Source organism: Erythrolamprus reginae, chromosome 4, assembly GCF_031021105.1.
Source record: "Erythrolamprus reginae isolate rEryReg1 chromosome 4, rEryReg1.hap1, whole genome shotgun sequence".
Lineage (NCBI taxonomy): Eukaryota > Metazoa > Chordata > Lepidosauria > Squamata > Dipsadidae > Erythrolamprus > Erythrolamprus reginae.
In genome coordinates this window covers 106,625,791-106,648,398 of record NC_091953.1, presented here as the reverse complement: position 1 = coordinate 106,648,398, position 22,608 = coordinate 106,625,791, and the positions used below count along the sequence as shown (strand labels likewise).

Below are 22,608 nucleotides of genomic sequence, written 5' to 3'. Positions count from 1 at the left end.
TTCCAAGTACCAGAATTGTAGATAACTTTTTAAATTTTGTTCTCCAAAGGAAAGGCAAAGCAAGTTGGATCCAGACTTCTTTACATGATACATTTAAGCACTGCTTTGTGTACACAAATCCCATTGGTTTCAGTAGCATGTGCTTTTCTGTACAAAGAAGTGAGGTTGAAAATTCAGCTGACTTAAATGTCTGAACATTTCTTAGTTGGCTTAGGTTTTGACTGAATGATGGGATTTATTGTGTGATTGATCTGGGAACTGTTGAATTGGGGTATTCTGATTTAGACAAATAAAAATATGTAATGAATTGTGAAATTTTACTCTTCTGGAATATTGACTTCTGGAATCGCCTTGCCATTCCGAAGTTTTGTTCTGTATCCATATGAACATCACATACAAAAGGAGCATTCCTTTTAAATCTAATTTGAGAAATTATATGAGTATATTTTGGTGTAGCTATTATAAAACTCAATGCCTTCCAGATATTAATGCATTTCAGCATTCTCAGCCAATATACCAACACATCTGGAGGGAGTGTGCTATTAAGGAAGCTTGTTCTAAAAGAAGCACTGTAATGATTATATTGAATATTTGGATATGCAATAAGTTTCTTGTGTATGGGCAATTATATTGCAGATTAATTTGGGTATTTTAAAATGAGAGAAATTTGGCTTAAAGGACTAGTTTATAGAAAAAGCAATTTCTGTTCACTTTTTAAACTGGAGGCTCAACTTAACTTTCAAATCTGGGGAGGGGATGTTCAGGATTACCTTTGTGCAATATTGTTTGCCTCCAGCCTTAAATTTTAAAAGGCATCAGGCATAACTTTTGGTTAGTTTATGATTATTTTTTTAAAGTTAGGAAGTGGTGGTTTTTTTGTTTTGATGCTTTTGAGTTCCCTCCAATTGATAGATATCATTTCCCATACTATATCCTCCCTGGTGCATTTGGTTGCAATGTTTGTTCATGATTTGATAAGGGGGGTTGGGGTGGAGAGAGATAAAGATGGAGATGATATATAGATATAAATACAGTGGTATCTCTACCTAAGAAAGCCTCTACTTATGAGCTGTTCTAGATAAGAACTGGGTGTTTAAGATCTTTTTGCCTCAAGAACCATTTTCCACTTACAAACCCAAGCCTCCGAAACTGTAACCGGAAAAGGCAGGGAGAAGCCTCCTTGGGGCCTCTCTAGGAATCTCCTGGAAGGAAACAGGGCTGGAAAAGGTGGGGAGAAGTCTCTGTGGGGCCTCTCTGGGAATCTCCTGGGAGGAAACAGGCCGGAAAAGGTGGGGAGAAGCCTCCATGGAGCTTCTCTAGGAATCTCCTGGAAGGAAACAGGGTCTCCACCCTCCCTGTGGTTTTCCCAATCGCACACATTATTTGCTTTTACATTGATTCCTATGGGAAAAATTGCTTCTTCTTACAAACATTTCTACTTAACAACCTGGTCATGGAAGGAATTAAGTTAGTAAGTAGAGGTACCACTGTATATTCATTATCAGCAAAAATATGTTGTATACCCACACAAAACCCGTTTTTTTTTTTCAGATATTGGTTTAGGAAGTGATTCTGTGTGTGCAAGGCCATCATCTCACAGGATAAAGTCTTTTGATTCCTTGGGATCCCAATCTTTACACAGCAGAACTTCAAAACTTTTCCAAGCCCAGTATAGAAGTCTGGTAAGCATTAATATATTTTAATATATTTTTATTTTTCTTAATCAGAGCTGCAAAGTGAAAAGCTTGTTTCAGATTGATAGTTTGTTTCTCACCTAGGGTGTCAAAATTTTTATATTGTTTTGCTTTTCTTGGGTTTTTTTGAGGCACAACAAGAAGCAATTTCTTCTTTCAGATGCTGCTGCATTGAGATAAATTACACTCAAGAGTCCAGTATATTAATTTATGTGTTAGTATTTTGAAATAAATGAGCTTCAGTGTATTCAGAGTCTACGGAGAGGGACGGCATACAAATCTAATAAATAATAATAATAATAATAATAATAATAATAATAATAATAATAATAATTTAACTGTATTAGAATATAGTCAGGGAATCTTAGAACTTTACTATAGGCCTTGACAATTTTATTTAAACCTTGTTTATTATGAGCTACTGTTCATGTGCCTAAATCTGGATACAATGTGTTAAAAAAAGTTAAATTTACCACTGGAATATTGGTTAGTTACGGTATGTTTCAATTTCATCTAAAAATGAAGTTACTATAGTACAGATCAATATCATTTCTGTACCCAAATGCGTAAACATAAACTATTTGACAAACCAGCCAGAATTATGACAAAGTGATAATGTTCAAATAATTATCAGTTTTATTTTAATTCATTTTTATCAAAGTAGTAACTAATTAGGATTATATACAGTTGAAAGGTTGATTATATAATTTTTAAAAATTATAGAATTATATATGCATATAGGTTGAAGAAGCAGATATGGTAACTTTAACTTATAATACGTTGTTAATTTTTTTTCCTGAATATTTTGTTGTTTTGAAAAGTACCTAAACCATTATTATTTTATTGGTCTTTTCATTTCTAGGATATGACAGATAACAGCAACCACCAACTAGTGGTAAGAGCTAAATTTAATTTTCAACAGACAAATGAAGATGAACTTTCTTTTACAAAAGGAGATATTATCCATGTTACAAGAGTAGAAGAAGGAGGCTGGTGGGAAGGAACTTACAGTGGCAAAACAGGATGGTTTCCCAGCAATTATGTGCGAGAAGTGAAATCCAGTGGTAAGTTTCAAGAGTCTGCCTTTCTCAATAGCCTTAAATAAATTTAGTAGCTATCCAGGAATATAAAATGTAAATTTATTTTAATTACTTGATTTATTTGAATTTATTAACTGCCCTATTCCAATGGAGAAATGAGTTAATCACGGCAATACATTGTTAATATCCAAGATTCTTGGAAAGCCCCTGATGCGAATGAAGGCTAATTCCAGCTAAAGAATTGGCAGCTGTGATTTCACAATGTTGTGTAAATAATAATAGTAACATCTGCCTATCCCAGGTCTTTGGGAAGAACTTGATAGGTGGACAAAAACGTCAGATTCAGTCTGGACATCTGGTTGGCTGTGGAATGAATTTCTGCATCTTTCCTTTATTGGAAAAAGAAGGATGAAGCAGAACTCATAGACAAAAAGCTTTTGATATAGTTTGACTGGGCCCCAGTGAATCTCACTTCAGTTATATAAATTCAGTATATAACTTCAAGTTATATAAGTTCAGTATATAACTTAAAGTAAATCAGTCTGAATATTGTCTTTAGTGCATTGATTGGATATCAGGTTTTAATATTTTATTGCTGAAATAATATTTTTTTCAGAAAAACCTGTCTCTCCCAAATCAGGAAGCTTGAAAAGTCCTCCAAAAGGGTTTGATACAACTGCTATTAGCAAAAGCTATTATAATGTGGTGAGTAACTTTATGTGAATCTTATTTAACAGTTGGTTTTTCTTTAGGCCTGTACATTGCAACCAGCATATTTTTTCAAAGGATATACAGTGGTACCTCAAGATACGAACCCCTCGTCTTACGAACAACTCGTGATACGAACCCGGGGGTCAGAAAAATTTTGCCTCGTCTTACGAACTTTTTTCGAGTTACGAACAGGCGTTTGTAGACTGCTGGGAAGCCGCGCGGCTGTTTTAAAAGGTGACAGCCGGGCAGCGGGGCTTCCCAGAAGCCTCCCGAACGCCGGTTCGTAACTCGAACAAAGTTCGTAAGAAGAGGCAAAATTTTGCTGAACCCCGGGTTCGGTTCGGGAGGTTGCTGGGAAGCCCCCCAGGCCGGCTACGACCTTTTAAAACAGCAGCGCCGCTTCCCAGCTGTCTTTCGAAGCCGAACGCAGAAGTTCGGCTTTAGCGTTCGGCTTCAGGAGACAGCTGGGAAGCGGCGCGGATGTTTTAAAAGGTCGCAGCCGGCCTGGGGGGCTTGCCAGCACCCCCCTGAACCCCGAACCTGGGTTCGGGGGGGTGCTGGGAAGCCCCCCAGGCCGGCTGTCACCTTTTAAAACAGCCGTGCGGCTTCCCAGCAGTCGCCGAAAGCTGGTTTTTTGCGGGGGTTTTTTTTGGTTGCATGGATTAATTGACTTTACATTGTTTCCTATGGGAAACAATGTTTCGTCTTACGAACCTTTCGTCTTACGAACCTCCTCCTTGCACCAATTAAGTTCGTATCATGAGGTATTACTGTATTTATTTATTTATTAGATTTGTATGCCGTCCCTCTCTGTAGATTCGGGGCGGCTAACAACAATAATAAAAACAGCATATAACAAATCTAATATTTAAAATAACTAAAAACCCTTATTAAAAACCAAACATACACAGAAACATACCATGCATAAATTGTATAGGCCTAGGGGGAAGGAATATCTCAATTCCCCCATGCCTGACGACAGAGGTGGGTTTTAAGGACCTTACGAAAGGTGAGGAAGGTGGGGGAAATTCTGATCTCTGGGGGGAGCTGATTCCAGAGGGCCGGGGCCGCCACATATAGATATGCAGGACCTAAAATATTTAAAACAAGAAAGTCAGAAGTACAGTGATACCTTGTCTTACAAACTTAATTGGTTCCAGGACGAGGTTCTTAAGGTGAAAGGTTTGTAAGACGAAACAATGTTTCCCATAGGAATCAAATGAAAAGTGATTAATGCGTACAAGCCCAAAATACACCCCTTTTGCCAGCCGAAGTGCCCATTTTGGGCTGCTGGGATTCCCCTTGAGGCTCCCCTCCATGGGAAACCCCACCTCCGGACTTCTGTGTTTTTGTGATGCTGCAGGGGAATCCCAGCATTACAAAAACGAGTGCTTCACTGGCAACTGAAGTCCAGAGGTGGGGTTTCCAAGTGAAGTGAGCATCAGTGAAATCGCAGCATCGCAAAAACACCGAAGTCCTCGAAACCCAACCTCTGGACCTCTGTGTTTTTGCGATGCTGTGATTTCACTGAGGCTCCCCTCCCTGGGAAACCCCACCTCCGGACTTCCGTTGCCAGCGAAGCGCCCATTTTTGCACTGCTGGGATTCCCCTGCTGGGATTCCCCTGCAGCATCACAAAAACACGGAAGTCCAGAGGTGGGGTTTCCCATGGAGGGGAGCCTCAGGGGAATCCCAGCAGCGCAAAAACAGGTGCTTCGCTGGCGGCGGGGGCGGGTTTGTAAGGTGAAAATAGTTTGTAAGAAGAGGCAAAAAAATCTTAAACCCCGGGTTTGTATCTTGAAAAGTTTGTATGACGAGGTGTTTGTAAGATGAGGTATCACTGTACCTTAAGAATCAGCTATGCCTATCTTGTGACCAGCCAAGATCCAGGAATATCCTCTCATCTGTTTTTACAATTCAAAAGACTTGGCATCCATTTCCATCTTCTGTTTGTGTATTCTATAAGTTATGTTTTTAGGGACCAAGCTTAAAAATTATATAGCCTACTTTTTAAATGTTATCATGTTAAATGTTATCATGCACCAAGACAAATTCCTTGTGTGTCCAATCACACTTGGCCAATAAATTGTATTCTATTCTATTCTATTCTATTCTATTCTATAAGCCACCCAGTGTCACCTATGAGTTGGATGGTTATATAAATTTACTAGTAGCTGGATACCTGTGCTTCGTTACGAAACTATGTGATCGGGCTTGATAAATTGACAGTGAAAGCTTGGAAATTAATGAGTAGTTACGATTGGTCTTGATACATTGACACTTAAAGCTTGAAAATATATGTAGAATGTGTAATTCCTTAGCATTCCTTAGGCAACTTTTCAAGTGGGGAGGGGGAATGGAATGTTTAAACTCCCAGCTCACAGGCTGGTTAAGTCACGTGCTGGCCACAACTATGCCCGAATTAGCGAAGGTCAGAGCATGTTTTAATATAAGGCAACTGGCAGTTGTTCTTTTCAGGTGGGGAGAGGGAGTAGAACATTTAGATTCTTAGCATCAGAGCCAGAGTTGAGTTGCTACCAGTGCGGTAGGTGACTGTGCACCTGTAGCGGCTGCCAGATTGCACAATTTGCACGTGACCACTCCAGTGCCAGTCCTTCGGGCGCCGCCATCTTTTTTCTTTAATTTTGGGTATTTTTTGCTTCCTACACATGCGCAGAAGCAAAATCTCCTGAAGACCCACGCGTACATGAGACTCCATGCTGCGCGCGCATACCAGTAGCAGCAGATAAGAGTAATACGCACCTGATCAGAGCGTGGCAATATAATACTATATAATAAATACTAATGATCTGATGATTATTTCGAAAAATCCTTTCTTAGCGAGCACCTAGAAGCCAAGAGGAACATACTGTACATACCAAGTTTCAACTTTGTAGGCTTTACAGTTCTGCAGATTTCATGATAAGTGTGTAATATTTGTCTTTTATATATATATATATATATAAATTCTTTATATTATATTGTTACTTATACACTCTTTCAATTTTGGTTAATAGGCCTGGAGTATTTTTCTGGGAGTAGGTGACTCCCTCTTATTCCTGCCTTTTTGGCCAAATATTTATTGAACGGACTCCCTGCTATTTCCTTTCAAGTCTTCCATCAATCTTCTGTGAATGGGGCCTTATAGTTGTAGTTACTGTTGAATTTGCAGATGTCCGTACTAACTACTTCCTGCATTACACCATTCCCCAAACTTTTTCCTCTTAGTTGCAGAGCCCTAGATTCACATACTATACAGTCTTTGTCTCTGAATACTGTCTTTGTTGAACACTGCTGAGAGTAGGATAGAGCTCTGGATAACTGTTTATACATATCTAGGACTGCATTTAAATAATCTTAAAAAGCCAGCATTGCTAAATTGGTACCATAAGATATATGTGCTACTGTTCTGCTTCTTGAATATTCCTCATCAGTCACAAAGCTATTATATAACATCATTACTGTGTCAATACCATTGGCATCAAGTATTTTGCTTTAGTAATACAGCGATACCTTGTCTTACAAACGCCTCGTCATACAAACTTTTCGAGATACGAACCGGGGTTTTAAGATTTTTTTGCCTCTTCTTACAAACTATTTTCACCTTACAAACCCACCACTGCCGCTGGGATGCCCTGCCTCCAGACTTCCGTTGCCAGCGAAGCAACCGTTTTTGTGCTGCTGGGATTCCCCTGAGACTCCCCTCCATGGGAAACCCCACCTCCGGACTTCCGTGTTTTTGTGATGCTGCAGGGGAATCCCAGCAGGGGAATCCCAGCAGCGCAAAAACAGGCGCTTCGCTGGCAACGGAAGTCTGGAGGTGGGGTTTCCCATGGAGGGGAGCCTCAGGGGAATCCAAGCAGAGCAAAAACGGGCGCTTCGGCTGGCAAGAGGGGTGAATTTCGGGCTTGCACGCATTAATTGCTTTTCCATTGATTCCTATGGAAAACATTGTTTCGTCTTACAAACTTTTCACCTTAAGAACCTCGTCCCGGAACCAATTAAGTTTGTAAGACAAGGTATCATTGTATTTTCTTTTTACTAGAAGGGGGCTATGCTCCCAGAGGCTGTTTCTCTGCCACCTTTTTAATGTTATTAATAGAACGAACCTACCTTTACAGTTCTGTCTATATTTACGTTGCTGGCTCAAAAGATTTTAGAAATTCCCTGAGAACTAGCAGCTGGATACATTACAACTAGCATAATGGATACACTGGAATATTATACTGATTCTATTTCTACTTTTCAGTATTGATCTGTGCACTAAGTGGGTTGGTTGATAATCACAAATACCCCATGTTTGATATAACACAGTTTTTCCATTTTCTTAGCACAGTTTTTTCTGCTAGTTGAAGATCCAGATGGTTCACTAAGAATTTGTCTATAACCGTTGTTTGCATTTCCAGACTTATTTCGGAAAGTGGAAAAACGATAGTAAAATTTGCCATTTTTGCCACCTATTCCAAAATTGGAAAAAATTGCAAGGATGAAGGGTTTTTATTTCATCATCCAACTTCCAACTCTATAATCTTACACTGGGAAAAAAAGATAAACAAGACGCTGGTAGGCATAAGGGGATAAAAACACATTATGTATTTAATAGTTTAGTCACTATGTTTTTTTTCATTTGTGATGGTTAGGTTATAAAACCTGTACCACATTTTTGATAGGAGAAAATAATTATCTTTCTTGAACATCTGTCAAAGCACAGAAAATCTCACAACAGCTTGGAGAGTGAGATCGTGTGATTGACAAAATAACAAATTAATGTTTTTGACATATGATTCTGCATTAAAATCTATAACAGGTGTTTTTTAAATTCAAGATACCTGCTTAGCTGATATTTTCCAGAAAACTAAAAGTCATCCATTATTTTTTTTTATTCTCTCTTATAGAGCTAAAACAGTGGGTGCAGTGGCCAGTGGCCCAGGAAATAAGACTGTAATTGATTAATGATTTATTTATACAGTGATTATTTTGCTAGCTTTTTTTGAAACTGGCATAATATCATCTTGGGTAATATTAAACAATCTCACTATAGAGCTACAAAATTAAATTTTACATTGGATTATTTGATTATTTCAGATTTATGTACAAGGATTATTATCAATCTTTGATTTATATCATTCCATATTCTATATAAACTAGATTTTAAAAAAAGATTGCTCTGAACCTTAGATGGAGACATATATGCGGTATGCTTAGAAATGGGAAAATCATGTACAGTGTTCCCTCGCTTTTCGCGGGGGATGCGTTCTGAGACTGCCCGCGAAAGTTGAATTTCCGCGAAGTAGAGATGCGGAAGTAAATACACTATTTTTGGCTATGAACAGTATCACAAGCCTTCCCTTAACACTTTAAACCCCTAAATTGCAATTTCCCATTCCCTTAGCAACCATTCAGATTATTACTCACCATGTTTATTTATTAAAGTTTATTTAAAAAAATATTTATTAAAGGCAGACAAAAGTTTGGCGATGACATATGACATTATCGGGTGGGAAAAACCGTGGTATAGGGAAAAAACCCGCAAAGTATTTTTTAATTAATATTTTTGAAAAACCGTGGTATAGACTTTCCGCGAAGTTCGAACCTGCGAAAATTGAGGGAACACTGTACTTTTGTTTTCAACAACAATTCCTAAATGTGTAACATGACAAATTTCATCATTAGGGAATATATTTCATATTTCATGTTTTGGTGAAATAGATCTGAGTTTTGGTATACCTAACAGTGGAAGACGCATTTAAGAAATTCAGTTTTAAAGAATGCTGTGCAAGAGCTTTTGCTTTAGGGAGAATAGCTAGGCTTTATGTCAATGAACTTTTGATGTGCTTTATTTTTTTTCTGGCTCGCTCACAATGGATTCTTTGGGTGTTTATACTCATTTATATTCCACATTGTAAAATGTTACTGTGTCTGTGAGAGCAGTCTATATGTAGTACCTAATTTCATGAATTGGTGATGAGGTTTTCAGAATTGGGTCTGGAATATAATGGGGTCTTTTAGCAGTCTGAGTGTGCAGAAAATAAGGAGAAAGGTGATTATTAAAGTGGAAATAATATGATGGGGACATCATAAATTATTAAGGGCAGCCATGTAAAATATGCTGTACTAATATACAGTGGTCCCTCGATCATCGCGAGGGTTCCGTTCCAGGACCCCTCGCGATGATCGATTTGTCGCGAAGTAGCGGTGCGGAAGTAAAAACACCATCTGCGCATGCGCAGATGGTATTTTTATTTCCACCGCAGCAGCGAGGAGCCGAAGATTGGGTTTCCCCGCCGCCTCGCTGCTGCTGCTTGTCCGCGCGCGTGCCGCCCGCCCCCCCCCCCCGCGCTGTTGCTGGGGCCGCTTCTCAGCTGAGAAGCGGCCCTGGGGTTTCCCCGCGCGCGCGCGCGCGCCGCCCGCCCCCCCGCGCTGTTGCTGGGGCCGCTTCTCAGCTGAGAAGCAGCCCTGGGGTTTCCCCGCGCGCGCGCGCGCGCCGCCCGCCCCCCCGCGCTGTTGCTGGGGCCGCTTCTCAGCTGAGAAGCAGCCCTGGGGTTTCCCCGCGCGCGCGCGCGCCGCCCGCCCCCCCGCGCTGTTGCTGGGGCCGCTTCTCAGCTGAGAAGCGGCCCTGGGGTTTCCCCCGCGCGCGCGGCCGCCCGCCCCCCCCGCGCTGTTGCTGGGGCCGCTTCTCAGCTGAGAAGCGGCCCTGGGGTTTCCCCGCGCGCGCGCCGCCCGCCCCCCCCCGCGCTGTTGCTGGGGCCGCTTCTCAGCTGAGAAGCGGCCCTGGGGTTTCCCCCGCGCGCGCGCCGCCCGCCCCCCCCGCGCTGTTGCTGGGGCCGCTTCTCAGCTGAGAAGCGGCCCTGGGGTTTCCCCGCGCGTGTGCCGCCCACCCGCCCACGCCGTTGCTCGCGCCTTACCGGGGCAAGAGGGGGAAGACCCAGGGAAGCCTCTGCCCGGCGGGGAAACTCCACCATCTACGCATGCGTGGAAGGGCACGCATGCGCAGATGGTGGAGTTTACTTCCGGGTTGAAAACTCGCGATATAGCGTTTAGCGAAGATCGAGATCGCGAAACTCGAGGGACCACTGTATTTGCAGTTTTACAGTTGTGATTATAGTGCTCATTTTTCTCTGCATTGGTGATAAATAGGGCATCTGTGTAAAAGAGTTTAAGAAGTAAACATATATTACTTTTTGACGAAAATGTATGAACCCAAAAATTAAAACAGATTTTTAAAGCAGTTATTTTATGAAGGGGGGAAATATAAGATGATTTAAAGAACTGAGACTTTTGAGAATTGAGAAAGATACACTTTGCTTGGATTAAACTCTGAGTGTCTGTTAATTCATATTCAGCATTAAGTTGTTTTATTTATATAATTTTTGTTCAAATTAAAGAGGATAATTGTATTTATTTTAACATCAGTAATACTTTATTGACCCTTAAAAAGATAGTTGAATGGAAAACATTTTCATTAAATGCATTTTATGATTATTGTCTGAATAGCAATTTGATCTGTGCAGTTAGAACACACAACAAAGTGTATTAGTAGCATTTGATAATCTTTGTATAGTAGTACAGTCATACCTCGTCTTACGAACCTAATTGGTTCCAGGGGGAGGTTCGTAAGACGAAAGGTTCGTAAGACGAAACATTGTTTCCCATAGGAAACAATGCAAAGTCAATTAATCCGTGCAACCAAACCCCCCCCCCCCGCAAAAAAACCGCTGCCGCCCGGCTGTCACCTTTTAAAACAGCCTGGGGGCTTCTCAGTGACCTCCCGAACGCCGAACGCCAAACCCTAACTTCCGGGTTCGGCGTTCGGGAGGCCGCCGAGAAGCCCCCAGGCTGTTTCAAAAGGTGACAGCCGGGCGGCGGGGCTTCCCAGCAGCCTCCGAACGCCGAACGCGGAAGTTCGGGTTTGGCGTTCGGCCAAACAGTTGGGCGGCTTCCCAGCAGCTTCCCGAAGCTGAATGCCAAACCCGAACTTCCGCGTTCGGCATTCGGAGGCTGCTGGGAAGCCGCGCAGCTGTTTTAAAAGGTGACAGCCGGGCTGGGGGGCTTCCCAGCAGCCTCCTGAACCCCGAACCTTTGCCGAACTTCCAGGTTCGGGGTTCGGGAGGTTGCTGGGAAGCCCCCCCAGCCCGGCTGTCACCTTTTAAAACAGCCGCACGGCTTCCCAGCAGCCTCCCGAAGCCGAACGCCAAACCCGAACTTCGGCGTTCGGAGGCTGCTGGGAAGCCCCCCAGCCCGGCTGTCACCTTTTAAAACAGCCACGCGGCTTCCCAGCAGCCTCCGAACGGTTCAGAAAAAATTTGCCTCTTCTTACGAACTTTTTTCGTGTTACGAACGCCAAACCCGAACTTCCGGGTTCGGCCTTCGGAGGCTGCTGGGAAGCCCCCGCCGCCCGGCTGTCACCTTTTAAAACAGCCGAGGGGGATTCCCAGCAGCCTCCCGAACGCCGAACCCGGAAGTTCGGGTTTGGCGTTCGTAACACGAAAAAGTTCGTAAGAAGAGGCAAATTTTTTCTGAACCCCGGGTTCGTATCTCGAGTTGTTCGTAAGACGAGGGGTTCGTATCTTGAGGTACCACTGTACTTGAAAATCTGGCTAGATGAGTTTCTTGCTGGATCCTTGTTTAAGACTCCCTTTCCCACAATTTAAGTGAATTATAACCTAATTGCTTCTTGGATTAGAAAACGGTTTGCTGATTTCCTGTTGTTTAACCTAACTTGCTTTCAGTAATCAGTGATTTATGCTATTGCATTTTGCTTTCCTAAATTTATGGTAAATGGTCTAACTTTTCTGATTTTTGTAGTTTTCAAATCTATTTTGTACTGTACTGTTTTCATAGTTTATAGCTTCTTTGTAACATCTGTCAATTCTAGTGCTTAGTGCAGAATGGAGACATTTTAATCTTTGGGGCAGGAGTCAAGTTACCAACAAAAGAATGAACTCAGAAATAGTCTCCCTTTCTCCTCCCCTTTTCAAGTGAATAGGCCTATTCAAGGCCCCCAAACTGAGCTCAGCAACACTAATGAAAGAATCTACAAATTCTCAGTTTTAAATAGTTTAGTCTGTCCCTTGTTTCATCAGTTTTTCATTCAGGCATGAATAACTGTTTGATATACCAAGCAGGATATAAATTGGCTACATTCTATAATATCAGAACATTATAAGACTCCTACAAGACTGATCCAGTTTGATTGATTTTATCAAAATGTTAGTTATTGAATTGTTTATTTTGATTTCTTTAAATTATGAAATATATTATTAAGTTGTTATTATATCATTTTGATACAATATAATTCTGATAAAGATGTAAAACAGAGCACAGCAATAGATTTGGAATTATATATTGCTAGAATTGTACTGTAGAGGAAACAAGTTCAATTGTAACCGACTTTTAATATAAATAGGTTATAGCAATATCATTCTAAAACCAGAGAAAAAGCTGCAGAACACGATCCTATTTGTACTGTAAATAATAATTGTATTTCCTTTTTGTACACTAATTAGAAAAGTTTAGCCATTATTGACTTAAGTAACTAAAACTCATTTAAATGCAAAAAAATTTTCCTATACAGAACCAAATAATAGATCCATCTATATATATATATGATTTGTATATGATTTGTCAATGAGTTCTCTAGGGTTTCAAATTTCCCAGGCATATCTGAAGCTGAGCCTTTTGCTTACAAACCACATTTTTCTTTTGAGTTATGACAAGTCCCCTAATTTTTATCTCCTTTCTCTGCTCATTGCATATTCTTGAGAATTTGCATTTTTTTCACATTATAGCCTTTTCTGAGGAATAAAACATTTTCAAAGATTGTTCTTGCCTTCTTGTTGTTTTCTTCATAATTTTAATGTTTTGATCTAAAGTTTTATGTGTTGTAGGTGCTACAGAATATTCTGGAAACAGAAAATGAATATGCTAAGGAATTACAGACGATGCTTTCTAACTATCTACGACCCTTACAAACTAGTGAAAAGTAAGTGAGCTTGGCTGTAAAAAATGTTGGAAATAGTTGGGAGTCCCAGACCCACTGCTGGATGTGGTTAGTATTGTGGTCCTAAACTTACAACCACAATTGAGACTAAAATTTCCACCACTAGGCAATGCAGTCACAAAGCAAGACATCTACGTGACCGACTGACTTCAAGCAATTTCAACACTCCCCATCACAATAATTTGCTGAAAATTATCAGTTGTTAAGTGAGTGCCCACCCAATCCAAGTGAGATTGCAGGATTGGTCCTTCAGGGTCTAGAGCAGGGGTGGGCAATTAATTTTGCCATGGGGCCACATGAGAAATTGGGATGGTTTTAGAGGGCTGGACTAATATAATTAACTCAGTTCTACCCTCTTCCTTGTTTTCTTTCTCCCAAATTACCCCCCCACACACACACACACAGAGCGCAAACCTCTCCCCGTTCCTTATTTATTTATTTATTTGCCCCTCTGCTCTCCTCCCCCTCCTCCCTTCACTTCCTCACTCACGCTGCCCCTCACCAGCAGCCCACAACCCCTCTCCTGGCTGGCCCCGCCCCCGCATTATCACAATAACCCACCCACCTTCCTCCCCTCTGTGTCGGCCCGCCACTGCCTCCCGCATCAGCCCTCCACCCTTGCATCCTATCCTCTGGGCTGTTGATCCCCCCCCCCGGTCTTGGCTGCCCAGCCTGTTCCTGTTGCGGTTGGGCTGCTGCTGCTTCCGCCCTGAGCCGCAGCAACTGTCGCCCCTCCCAACCCACTGCCTTTTGTCCGGCACTGCAGAGAGGAGAGAGCTGTGAGGAAGGAGGGATTGTTGCTTTCATGCGGAAAAACAGGACTAAAAAAGGGCGACCCCGATTTGTCCCGTGACGGTCGGGCTTTAAGAGAGCCTTGTTGGTGGGTGCTTTTTTGTCCTGTTCATTAAAGGTGCTTGTTCCCCTGCACACACTCCATGGCTTCCTCCTCCAGGAAACCGGTCACAGATAACGGGTGGGCCGGTCACAGTGGGTGGGCCGCATGTGGCCTGCGGGCCTCCCCTTGCCCAGGTTTGGCCCAGAGCCTTAGTAAGGTAAGAGACTGCCTCCAACTCCCTCTACCCACTTATCTCCCCATCCCATCCGTCCTTTGGCTGCTCTGCACACCACCTATTAGTGCAGTAAGCAGTCCCAGTATTTGTTCAGAAGGCTTTCTTAGGATTGCACAGTTTTCCAAAGACAGCACAGCTTTCTGAAGGCTCATGGAGTCATATATAGAAAACATTCACCGGAGAAGCTAGGGCCAAAAAGAGGGCAGCAAAGGCAGAGAAGCATTCTAGTTCGGCCATAGTGGCTGACACACAAGGTGAAAGACTGATGCAGGGAACTGATAGAGAAGGCAGCTGGATGAACACATGTTTCTGAGCCAGCTGAGGTTTCTCATGGGATGGCAAACAGCTCCAGAGCTGTGTGGTTCTGTGGGCTGTCTGCCACTATGCAAGGCAGGGTGCGGGGAGGATAAATGGGCATAGATGAGGGGAAAATAGGCCTGGGGAGTTGCAGTGCCTGTGTGGTTGCAAGTGCAGATGGCCTGTCAAGTACCCAAATGTTGATCATGTGATCATGGGAATGTTGCAGCGGCCATAACTTTGGGCATGGGTCGTAAGTCCATTTTTTCCAGCAATGATGTTACTTGAAACTGTTGCTGAACTAATAGTTGTAAGGGCTACTGTATTTGTTTTTGAGATTGTCATGAAACTAGCCTGGGAAACCTAAACATAACCTGGAAGAAGTACAGTGCTCCCTCGATTTTCGCGGGTTCAAAGTTCGCGAAAAGTCTATACCACGGTTTTTCAAAAATATTAATTAAAAAATACTTCGTGGGTTTTTTCCCTATCCCACGGTTTTTCCTGCCCGATAATGTCATATGTCATTGACAAACATTCATCCGGCTTTAATAAATATTTTTTAAAATAAATTTTAATAAATAAACATGGTGAGTAATAATCTAAATGGTTGCTAAGGGAATGGGAAATTGTAATTTAGGGGTTTAAAGTGTTAAGGGAAGGCTTGTGATATTATTCATAGCCAAAAATAGTGTATTTACTTCCGCATCTCTACTTCGCGGAAATCCAACTTTCGCGGGCGGTCTCGGAACGCATCCCTTGCGAAAATCGAGGGAACACTGTAATGGCAAATAACGTCCACTACGCTGACAAGAAAATTTCACACACGTTTGGAAGTCAAGTTTGACTCCAAAAAAGGATTTTACTTAATAATCTTTTTAGTAGCAATTATGTTTTCTCAACAATCGTTCTACTCCTAATAGTTTGATAATGAATGAGAGCAGTTTGTTAGAAAAGTGCCAGTCCGAAGCGCAAATGGAAACATAAGTTACCATTCTTAAAACAATTACCTAAAGTTACTTTTAAAAGATGGCATTGCCTGTACAGTATAGTTTGTTCATAAGAGTCAGTTTTCTTGGCTTTTTCTGTCTTGACTCTACCAAAGTCTTCTCTGGATGCTACCTGCTTTCTAATTTATTCAGGTATTGCACACCTTCAACTACAGTTAGATTAGATTAGATTAGATTTATTGGATTTATATGCCGCCCCTTTCCGTAGACTCGGGGCGGCTCACAACAATGGTAAACAATACATAGTAACAAATTTAATATTTAGCAATCTAAATTACAGTTTTAAGTTAAAAAATAAAAAAAAACCCAATATATAAAAAACAAGCACACAGTCAAATCATACACAGAAACTACATGGGCAAGGGGGAGATGTTTCAATTCCCCCATGCCTGACGGCAGAGGTGGGTTTTAAGGAGTTTCCGAAAGGCAAGGAGGGTGGGGGCAATTCTAATCTCTGGGGGGAGTTGGTTCCAGAGGGTCGGAGCCACCACAGAGAAGGCTCTTCCCCTGGGTCCCGCCAGACGACATTGTTTAGTCGACGGGACCCGGAGAAGGCCAACTCTGTGGGACCTAACCGGTCGCTGGGATTCTTGCAGCAGAAGGTGGTCCTGGAGATATTCTGGCCCGATGCCTTGAAGGGCTTTATAGGTCATAACCAACACTTTGAATTGTGACCTTACATTTTCACATATGGATTATTTAATGGTGGAAGAGAGCAGCCAATTTCCTAAATGAAAGGAGAAAGTTTCTTAGATAGAATATATGGTCAGTGCAAATTATTCTATTGTATTATGTTGTGCAAAAGTGTAGAAGGAATGGCAAAAGCTGGGGGCAGGGTGAAAAAAGGATTAGTCTAGAACCCCTTTGTAGCCACAAATGAACTAAGTCCACACCCACACCCCTTGGATGCCCTTAGCCTTTATCTAAAACTAACCAGATGCTGACGTTAGTTGAGAAGATTCCTGTGCATAGGCTTTTAGCATTAAATCCGTTTAATTGAACCAACCATGTGTCCTGGTCTTGAGTCTGGCAAAAAGGCAAGATTGACAAATGAACAAGAGACAACACCTTGACGCCAAGGCTGATTTGGTAGATGTTGCTTTTTATTTTTTTGTTTTAACGTCCTTATTTCCTTGCTTACAGATTAAATTCTGCAGATACTTCATATTTAATGGGAAACCTAGAAGAAATTAGTTCTTTTCAACAAATGCTCGTACAGTCTTTAGAAGAATGCACTAAGTAAGTAGTGGGGGTGATTATTTTTTATTCTTTTACGTTAGGTATTTATTGTTTGTAAGCTACCCAGAGTCACTAAGAGTGTTTGGCCATGTAATTGTTACAAATAGAAATAAATAAAATAAAATAAAATAAAAAATCAGACAAAAATGAAACTTCTCAGCTCTGAGATAGACCAGGTCAGGAAACAGACTGTATAAAGCAGTGATTTTCAACCTTTTTTGAGCCATGGCACATTTTTTACATTTGCAAAACCCTGGGGCACATTGGGGGGGGGGGGCAGCTAAAAAAAGTTTGGACAAAATTTTTTTCTCTCTTCCTCCCTTTCGCTCTATTTCTCTCTCCCTCCTTCTTTCTCTCCCTTCTTTTTCTCTCTCTCTCTCCATCCCTCTTTCTTTCTCTCTTCCTTCCTTCCTCTTTTTTGCTCTTTCTCCCTCCCTCCCTCCCTGTCTTTCTCTCCCACCTTCCCTCCCTCTCTTTCTCTCTCTCTCTTTCTTTCTATCTATCTCTTGCTCTCTCCCTTGCTTGCTTTCTCTCTCTTGTTCTCTTTCTCTCTCTCATTTTCTTTTTCTCTCTTGCTTTGTCTCTGTCTTTCTCTCTTTCTTTCTTCCTCTCTCTTGTTTTCTTTTTGTCTCTCTTTCTTTCTCTCTTGCTTTCGCTCTTTCTCTCTCTTGCTTTCTCTCTCTCTTGCTTTCTCTCTCTCTTGCTTTCTTTCTCTCTCTCTCTTGCTTTCTTTATCTCTCTCTCTCTCTCTTGTTTTCTTTCTCTCTCTGAGCTTCGCGGCACACCTGACCATGTCTCACGGCACACTAGTGTGCCACGGCACACTGGTTGAAAAACACTGGTATAAAGAGCCGAGGTGGCACAGTGAATGGAGTGCAGTACTGCAGGCCACTAAAGCTAATTGCTTTAGCTTTAGCTGCAGGTTAGCGGTTCTAATTTTGCATTATTTTATTTTATTTTACTTTATTCATTTTACTTTATTTATTTTATTATTTTATTTTATAATTCTTAATTTAATTTTATTTAATTATTTTATTTTTATTTATTTTATTATTTAAAGCATATACTGTAGCCACTCATCTTGCAAACAACTCTTCATTTATTTATATTCCTTTAAATAATTTGGGATTGAGATACTTTTGGCATTGTAGATAAACCACTATGATGAGGACTTTCAGCAGAGGCAAGAACCATTGAGTCCTCATGGGCCTCTTCGTTCTGAAATGTTCTCTTTCTTGAAATCTTGGAACCATCTATAATTATTTTTTTTCAGAAACTAAGAGAGGCCCAGGTTCTCTTTAAGAGTGGGATTATTTTTCTTTTCCCCTTTTCATACTTTTAAAATTGATTGTTGGCTTGAACCAAATCAAATTTTTATTCTATCAAATACTGTTTTTCCAAAATAAGACATCCCCTGATAATAAGCCCATTTAGGCTTTTTAGTGCATGGAATAAGGCCAAGCGTTTATTTCAGGGTTTAAAAATTGTAAGACAGGGTCTTACTTTCAGGGAAACACAGTAGTAATTAGTGTAAAATATAACATTGTTTACTGTATTTTAATTGCTGATTGAAAATAACATTTTATAAAGTGATATGTTAAATAATAATTTGTAGATCTACAGTATTTCCTGCTAATTTGTTTCCTTCATTATCTTTCCATCCAAATAAGAACGTTCATATGACTTTTGAGATCAGTGTCATCTGTGTCCTGATAAATTTGAAGGCATTTTTGATAATTTTAAAAAAGGTACATTGATGCGGTTTTATTTCAGGTTGCCTGAAGCCCAGCAGAGGGTTGGGGGCTGCTTTCTAAATCTCATGCCACAAATGAAAAACTTATACCTTATGTATTGTGCCAATCATCCATCAGCGGTAACTGTTCTTACAGAACACAGGTATGTGCACCTAGAAATTAAATAAATAAGGAAGAGAATATACATTTATGTTTTGCCTCTTTTTCTCTGTTTCAGAAATAATTTTGGCAACTAATATATACATATTACCTTGGTGTTTTCATGTGGTTGTTGTGGAAATGCATTTGAAAAGTTTGAGTCATAAATAACGATGTTTTTGTGTTGGATTTGAAAATAAATATAGATTATTTAAAAATATGTAGGTTGACATTCTCTTCAATAAAAGTTTGCTAATTTCAAATTAAAGAATCCTGCTGGATTTTATCAAAGATCTCTCTAATCCAGGACATCCATATACCGCAGTGACGGCTAACCTTTTCAGCACCAAGTGTCGAAGTGGGAGTGCATGTGATCCATTTTGGCACCAAGTGCTAAAGTGTGCACGCGAAATGCACATGTGAACTAGAAAAGAAAAAGCAATTGGTCTTCTGGTTTCTGGCGCGTGCATGTGCGACAGCCACCTGCTCTTCAGTGTTCATGCGCTGGCTCCACTTGGACTTTTGGGAGTCCTTGCGCCTCCCTACCCGCCCCCTGCCCCCCATCAGGCTGGCAATACATCTCCACGGATGACCCAGTTTTGCAGCGTTGGACAGGGAGATAAAGTTGAGTCACCTCCCTCTGCTAGAAAGACTGTGTCCCTTCCCAGCCTTGGACGTTGGGGTTCCTGGGGCTCAGGTTGTGGCGCCAGCAGGTGGGAAAGCGTCATCCCAACTATGGCTAGAATGAAGCATTCCATCCAGCTCGCCACCGAGAAAAAGCCAGTGCAGTCCTTCCCATTCCCGACTGGTTCGCTATCACTGACCAAGGCTGTTTAATGATTCAGCAAAAACTGCTTTTTATGTGTTCCTGTGCATTGTATTTTTCCCCAAAGGATTTGGACAGTTACAGTGTAACTTAAAAGAAGCTTTGCTTAGGGATTCATCATGGAATCATGAATGGATATGGGATAGTGGTATCTTTCCTATTTTTTAAACCAAGCATTAATTTTCCCCCATTCTGTTTAAAAAGCTTAAGTTAGCGGTTTTGTTATTTAAGGATAATTTATGAAACAATTATTATTATTATTATTATTATTATTATTATTATTATTATTATTTAGATTTGTATGCCGCCCCTTTCCGTGGACTCGGGGCGGCTCACAACACAATAAAACAATTCATAACAAATCTAATAATATATAATTTAAAATTTAAAATAGTTAAAAACCCCCATTTTTAAGCAGACATACCTACAAACATACCATACATAAATTATATAGGCCCGGGGGAGATATCTCAATTCCCCCAGGCCTGATGACAAAGGTGGGTTTTGAGGAGTTTACGGAAGGCAAGGAGGGTAGGGGCAGTTCTAATCTCTGGGGGGAGCTGGTTCCGGAGAGTCAGGGCCGCCACAGAGAAGGCTCTTCCCCTGGGGCCCGCCAACCGACATTGTTTAGTTGACGGGACCCGGAGAAGGCCGACTCTGTGGGACCTAATCGGTCGCTGGGATACGTGCATTTATTAAGTTTATGATCTACAAGAAACATTTCTTTTTGGAGACAATAGGCATCTTTAGAGGCCCAGTTTGTTAACTGTGGGCAAAGGCCTTCTTCAATGTTATCAACAATGGAGATTTTTTGGGGTGGGGTGTTGTTGTTGCCATTTTTAAAAGCTTACATTCTCTCTTAGCCTTTTAAATTACTTAATGTTTTATTTGGTATTCATCATCATCTTCCTATGTCTTTTAAAACATTTAAAGCAATATTTTGATTACTTTTATGGATGGTAGAGAGCTAATAAATACATGACAGAAGATCTTATATTAGAATGGCTGGTTCAAAAAATTGGAAATTTGAAGCCTAATCTATATCTAAAGTGAAATTATTGTACACAGCCGGGGGGGGGGGCTTTTCTGAGCAAAATAAACAAATAAGCATTAATTTTTTCATTTCATTTCTCATTTCTTTATGATCAGGAATGTTCAAATTAGTATACCAGCAAAAAAAGTATTTAAAAAAAACACTTCCAGTAGCTAAAACCAACCTTTTTTTAGTCCGGGTCTAAAGGGACCCGGAACAGAAGAAGTGTATAGTCATTTTGTCCAGCAAAAATTAAACAACCAACATCCCCATTCCCCCCCCCCCCCCCCAAAAAAAAAAAGAACCCCTCAAATGAGACAAAGTCATGTTATTTCAAGTTTCAGATATGCAGGGAAATATTTTTTACAGGGTCTGAAACTTCGTTTCGGGTCTAAAAGGACCCGAACAGAACAGCAGGGTTAAGGGGTCGCGGCATTAGAAAGTATGAGAACCATTGCCTTAAAGACTTTTTGTGCACTTTCTGGAAGAATCTGGTGAGCCACTATCAGGCTGCATGGGAGTTTGTGGGAACTTTGGTCTGATCTGTTTTATTCTTCTTGCTGTTATATATCTTTTCAAGTTACTGCATGAAGAGATTGCTCACCAGCATGCTATTATTGCAAGTGGGGCTAAGATTTTATATTTGATAACATTTGATTGTTGGAAAAAGAAAAGTGCTTGTGTTTATGTACACCAAGGTAGTTTTCAAGTTTGTAGAAAAAATTACTTTTTCTAAAGATTCCTTGCTAGTAATGTTCATGGTAGTAGCATTGTCACTGTTATCAAAAGTATATATGTAAAGAGTTCTCTTGATGTGATTGTGCTATGAATTTAAGGAGTTAGTAGCAAGTAGCTGAACTTGTTTTAACAGCCATTAAAGAAAGTTATTTCATGCTCAATTTACAATTTTGCCTGGTGGCCGTTCTAGAGTTTAGAATGATACCAGAATATTCCCTTTTCTGGTATTAACTAAAATTGTAATTATTGATAAAGCACAATATGATGCAAATAGGTTTGGCTGGGAAAGATTTCTGTCCAGATTTTTCTAATAAAAGCATTTCCGTACAGACATCCTAACATGATACCTGCATTATTTTTGACTTCAGGAATTCAGTTGTTTATATTATGGCTATTATCAAGCCAGCTAGTTTAATTGTCAGAGATAAATTGTTGCCTATAAAAGTACTATTAATAGAATGCATATTGAAGAAAAGATATATCTTGCACATGTCTTACTGTATATTTTCAAACATTTCATGCTATGATTTTATTGTAATATTGTTCCTGGGGAAGCCTGGATATATATATATTATATTATATATATATTAATCAGATTTGTATGCCGCCCCTCTCCGCAGACTCGGGGCGGCTCACAGCAATAATAGTACAATGTAAACAAATCTAATATTTAAGTTTAAGTTAATTTAAAGCTAGTATACAAATAAATAGCATTGTTTTAATTGTTATGGCTGTTATGAGTAAAATATAATTTGATAGCATATAATTGATCAAAAATGAATACAACTAAGAATAAAAACATACAACACTGCAGATGTATTGCTTCGAAGTAACAATCCTGTCTGTTAATAGGCACCATTGCTGTTTTTTTAAACTATAGTTGGATAAACTTAAATATTGCAGGTGTAGCTTAATTAGACATGACTATTCCATTAGTCTCCTTGCTTTTAATATCAAATTTCAAAATGGGAAGCTTGGAAAAATCACACTTATGAGAGATTAATTGGCCTGTGGGATCCCGATAACCATCTGAGGCAGACAATCTATTGTCCCTCCCTCATG

The 22,608-nt window shown here is 40.5% G+C and overlaps 1 protein-coding gene across 13 annotated transcripts in view; it reads left to right on the top strand.

The window, feature by feature from the left end:
* ARHGEF7 (Rho guanine nucleotide exchange factor 7) overlaps window positions 1-22,608 on the top strand; it is a 113,172-nt gene that overhangs the window by 35,742 nt on the left and 54,822 nt on the right. For all 13 annotated transcript variants that reach the window (XM_070751171.1, XM_070751185.1, XM_070751181.1 and 10 more), the window contains exons 4-9: window positions 1,552-1,682; window positions 2,557-2,758; window positions 3,351-3,439; window positions 13,332-13,426; window positions 16,962-17,057; window positions 18,831-18,953. In XM_070751171.1, coding sequence (XP_070607272.1) covers window positions 1,552-1,682; window positions 2,557-2,758; window positions 3,351-3,439; window positions 13,332-13,426; window positions 16,962-17,057; window positions 18,831-18,953 — 736 coding nt within the window. The remainder of the gene's footprint in view (window positions 1-1,551; window positions 1,683-2,556; window positions 2,759-3,350; window positions 3,440-13,331; window positions 13,427-16,961; window positions 17,058-18,830; window positions 18,954-22,608) is intronic.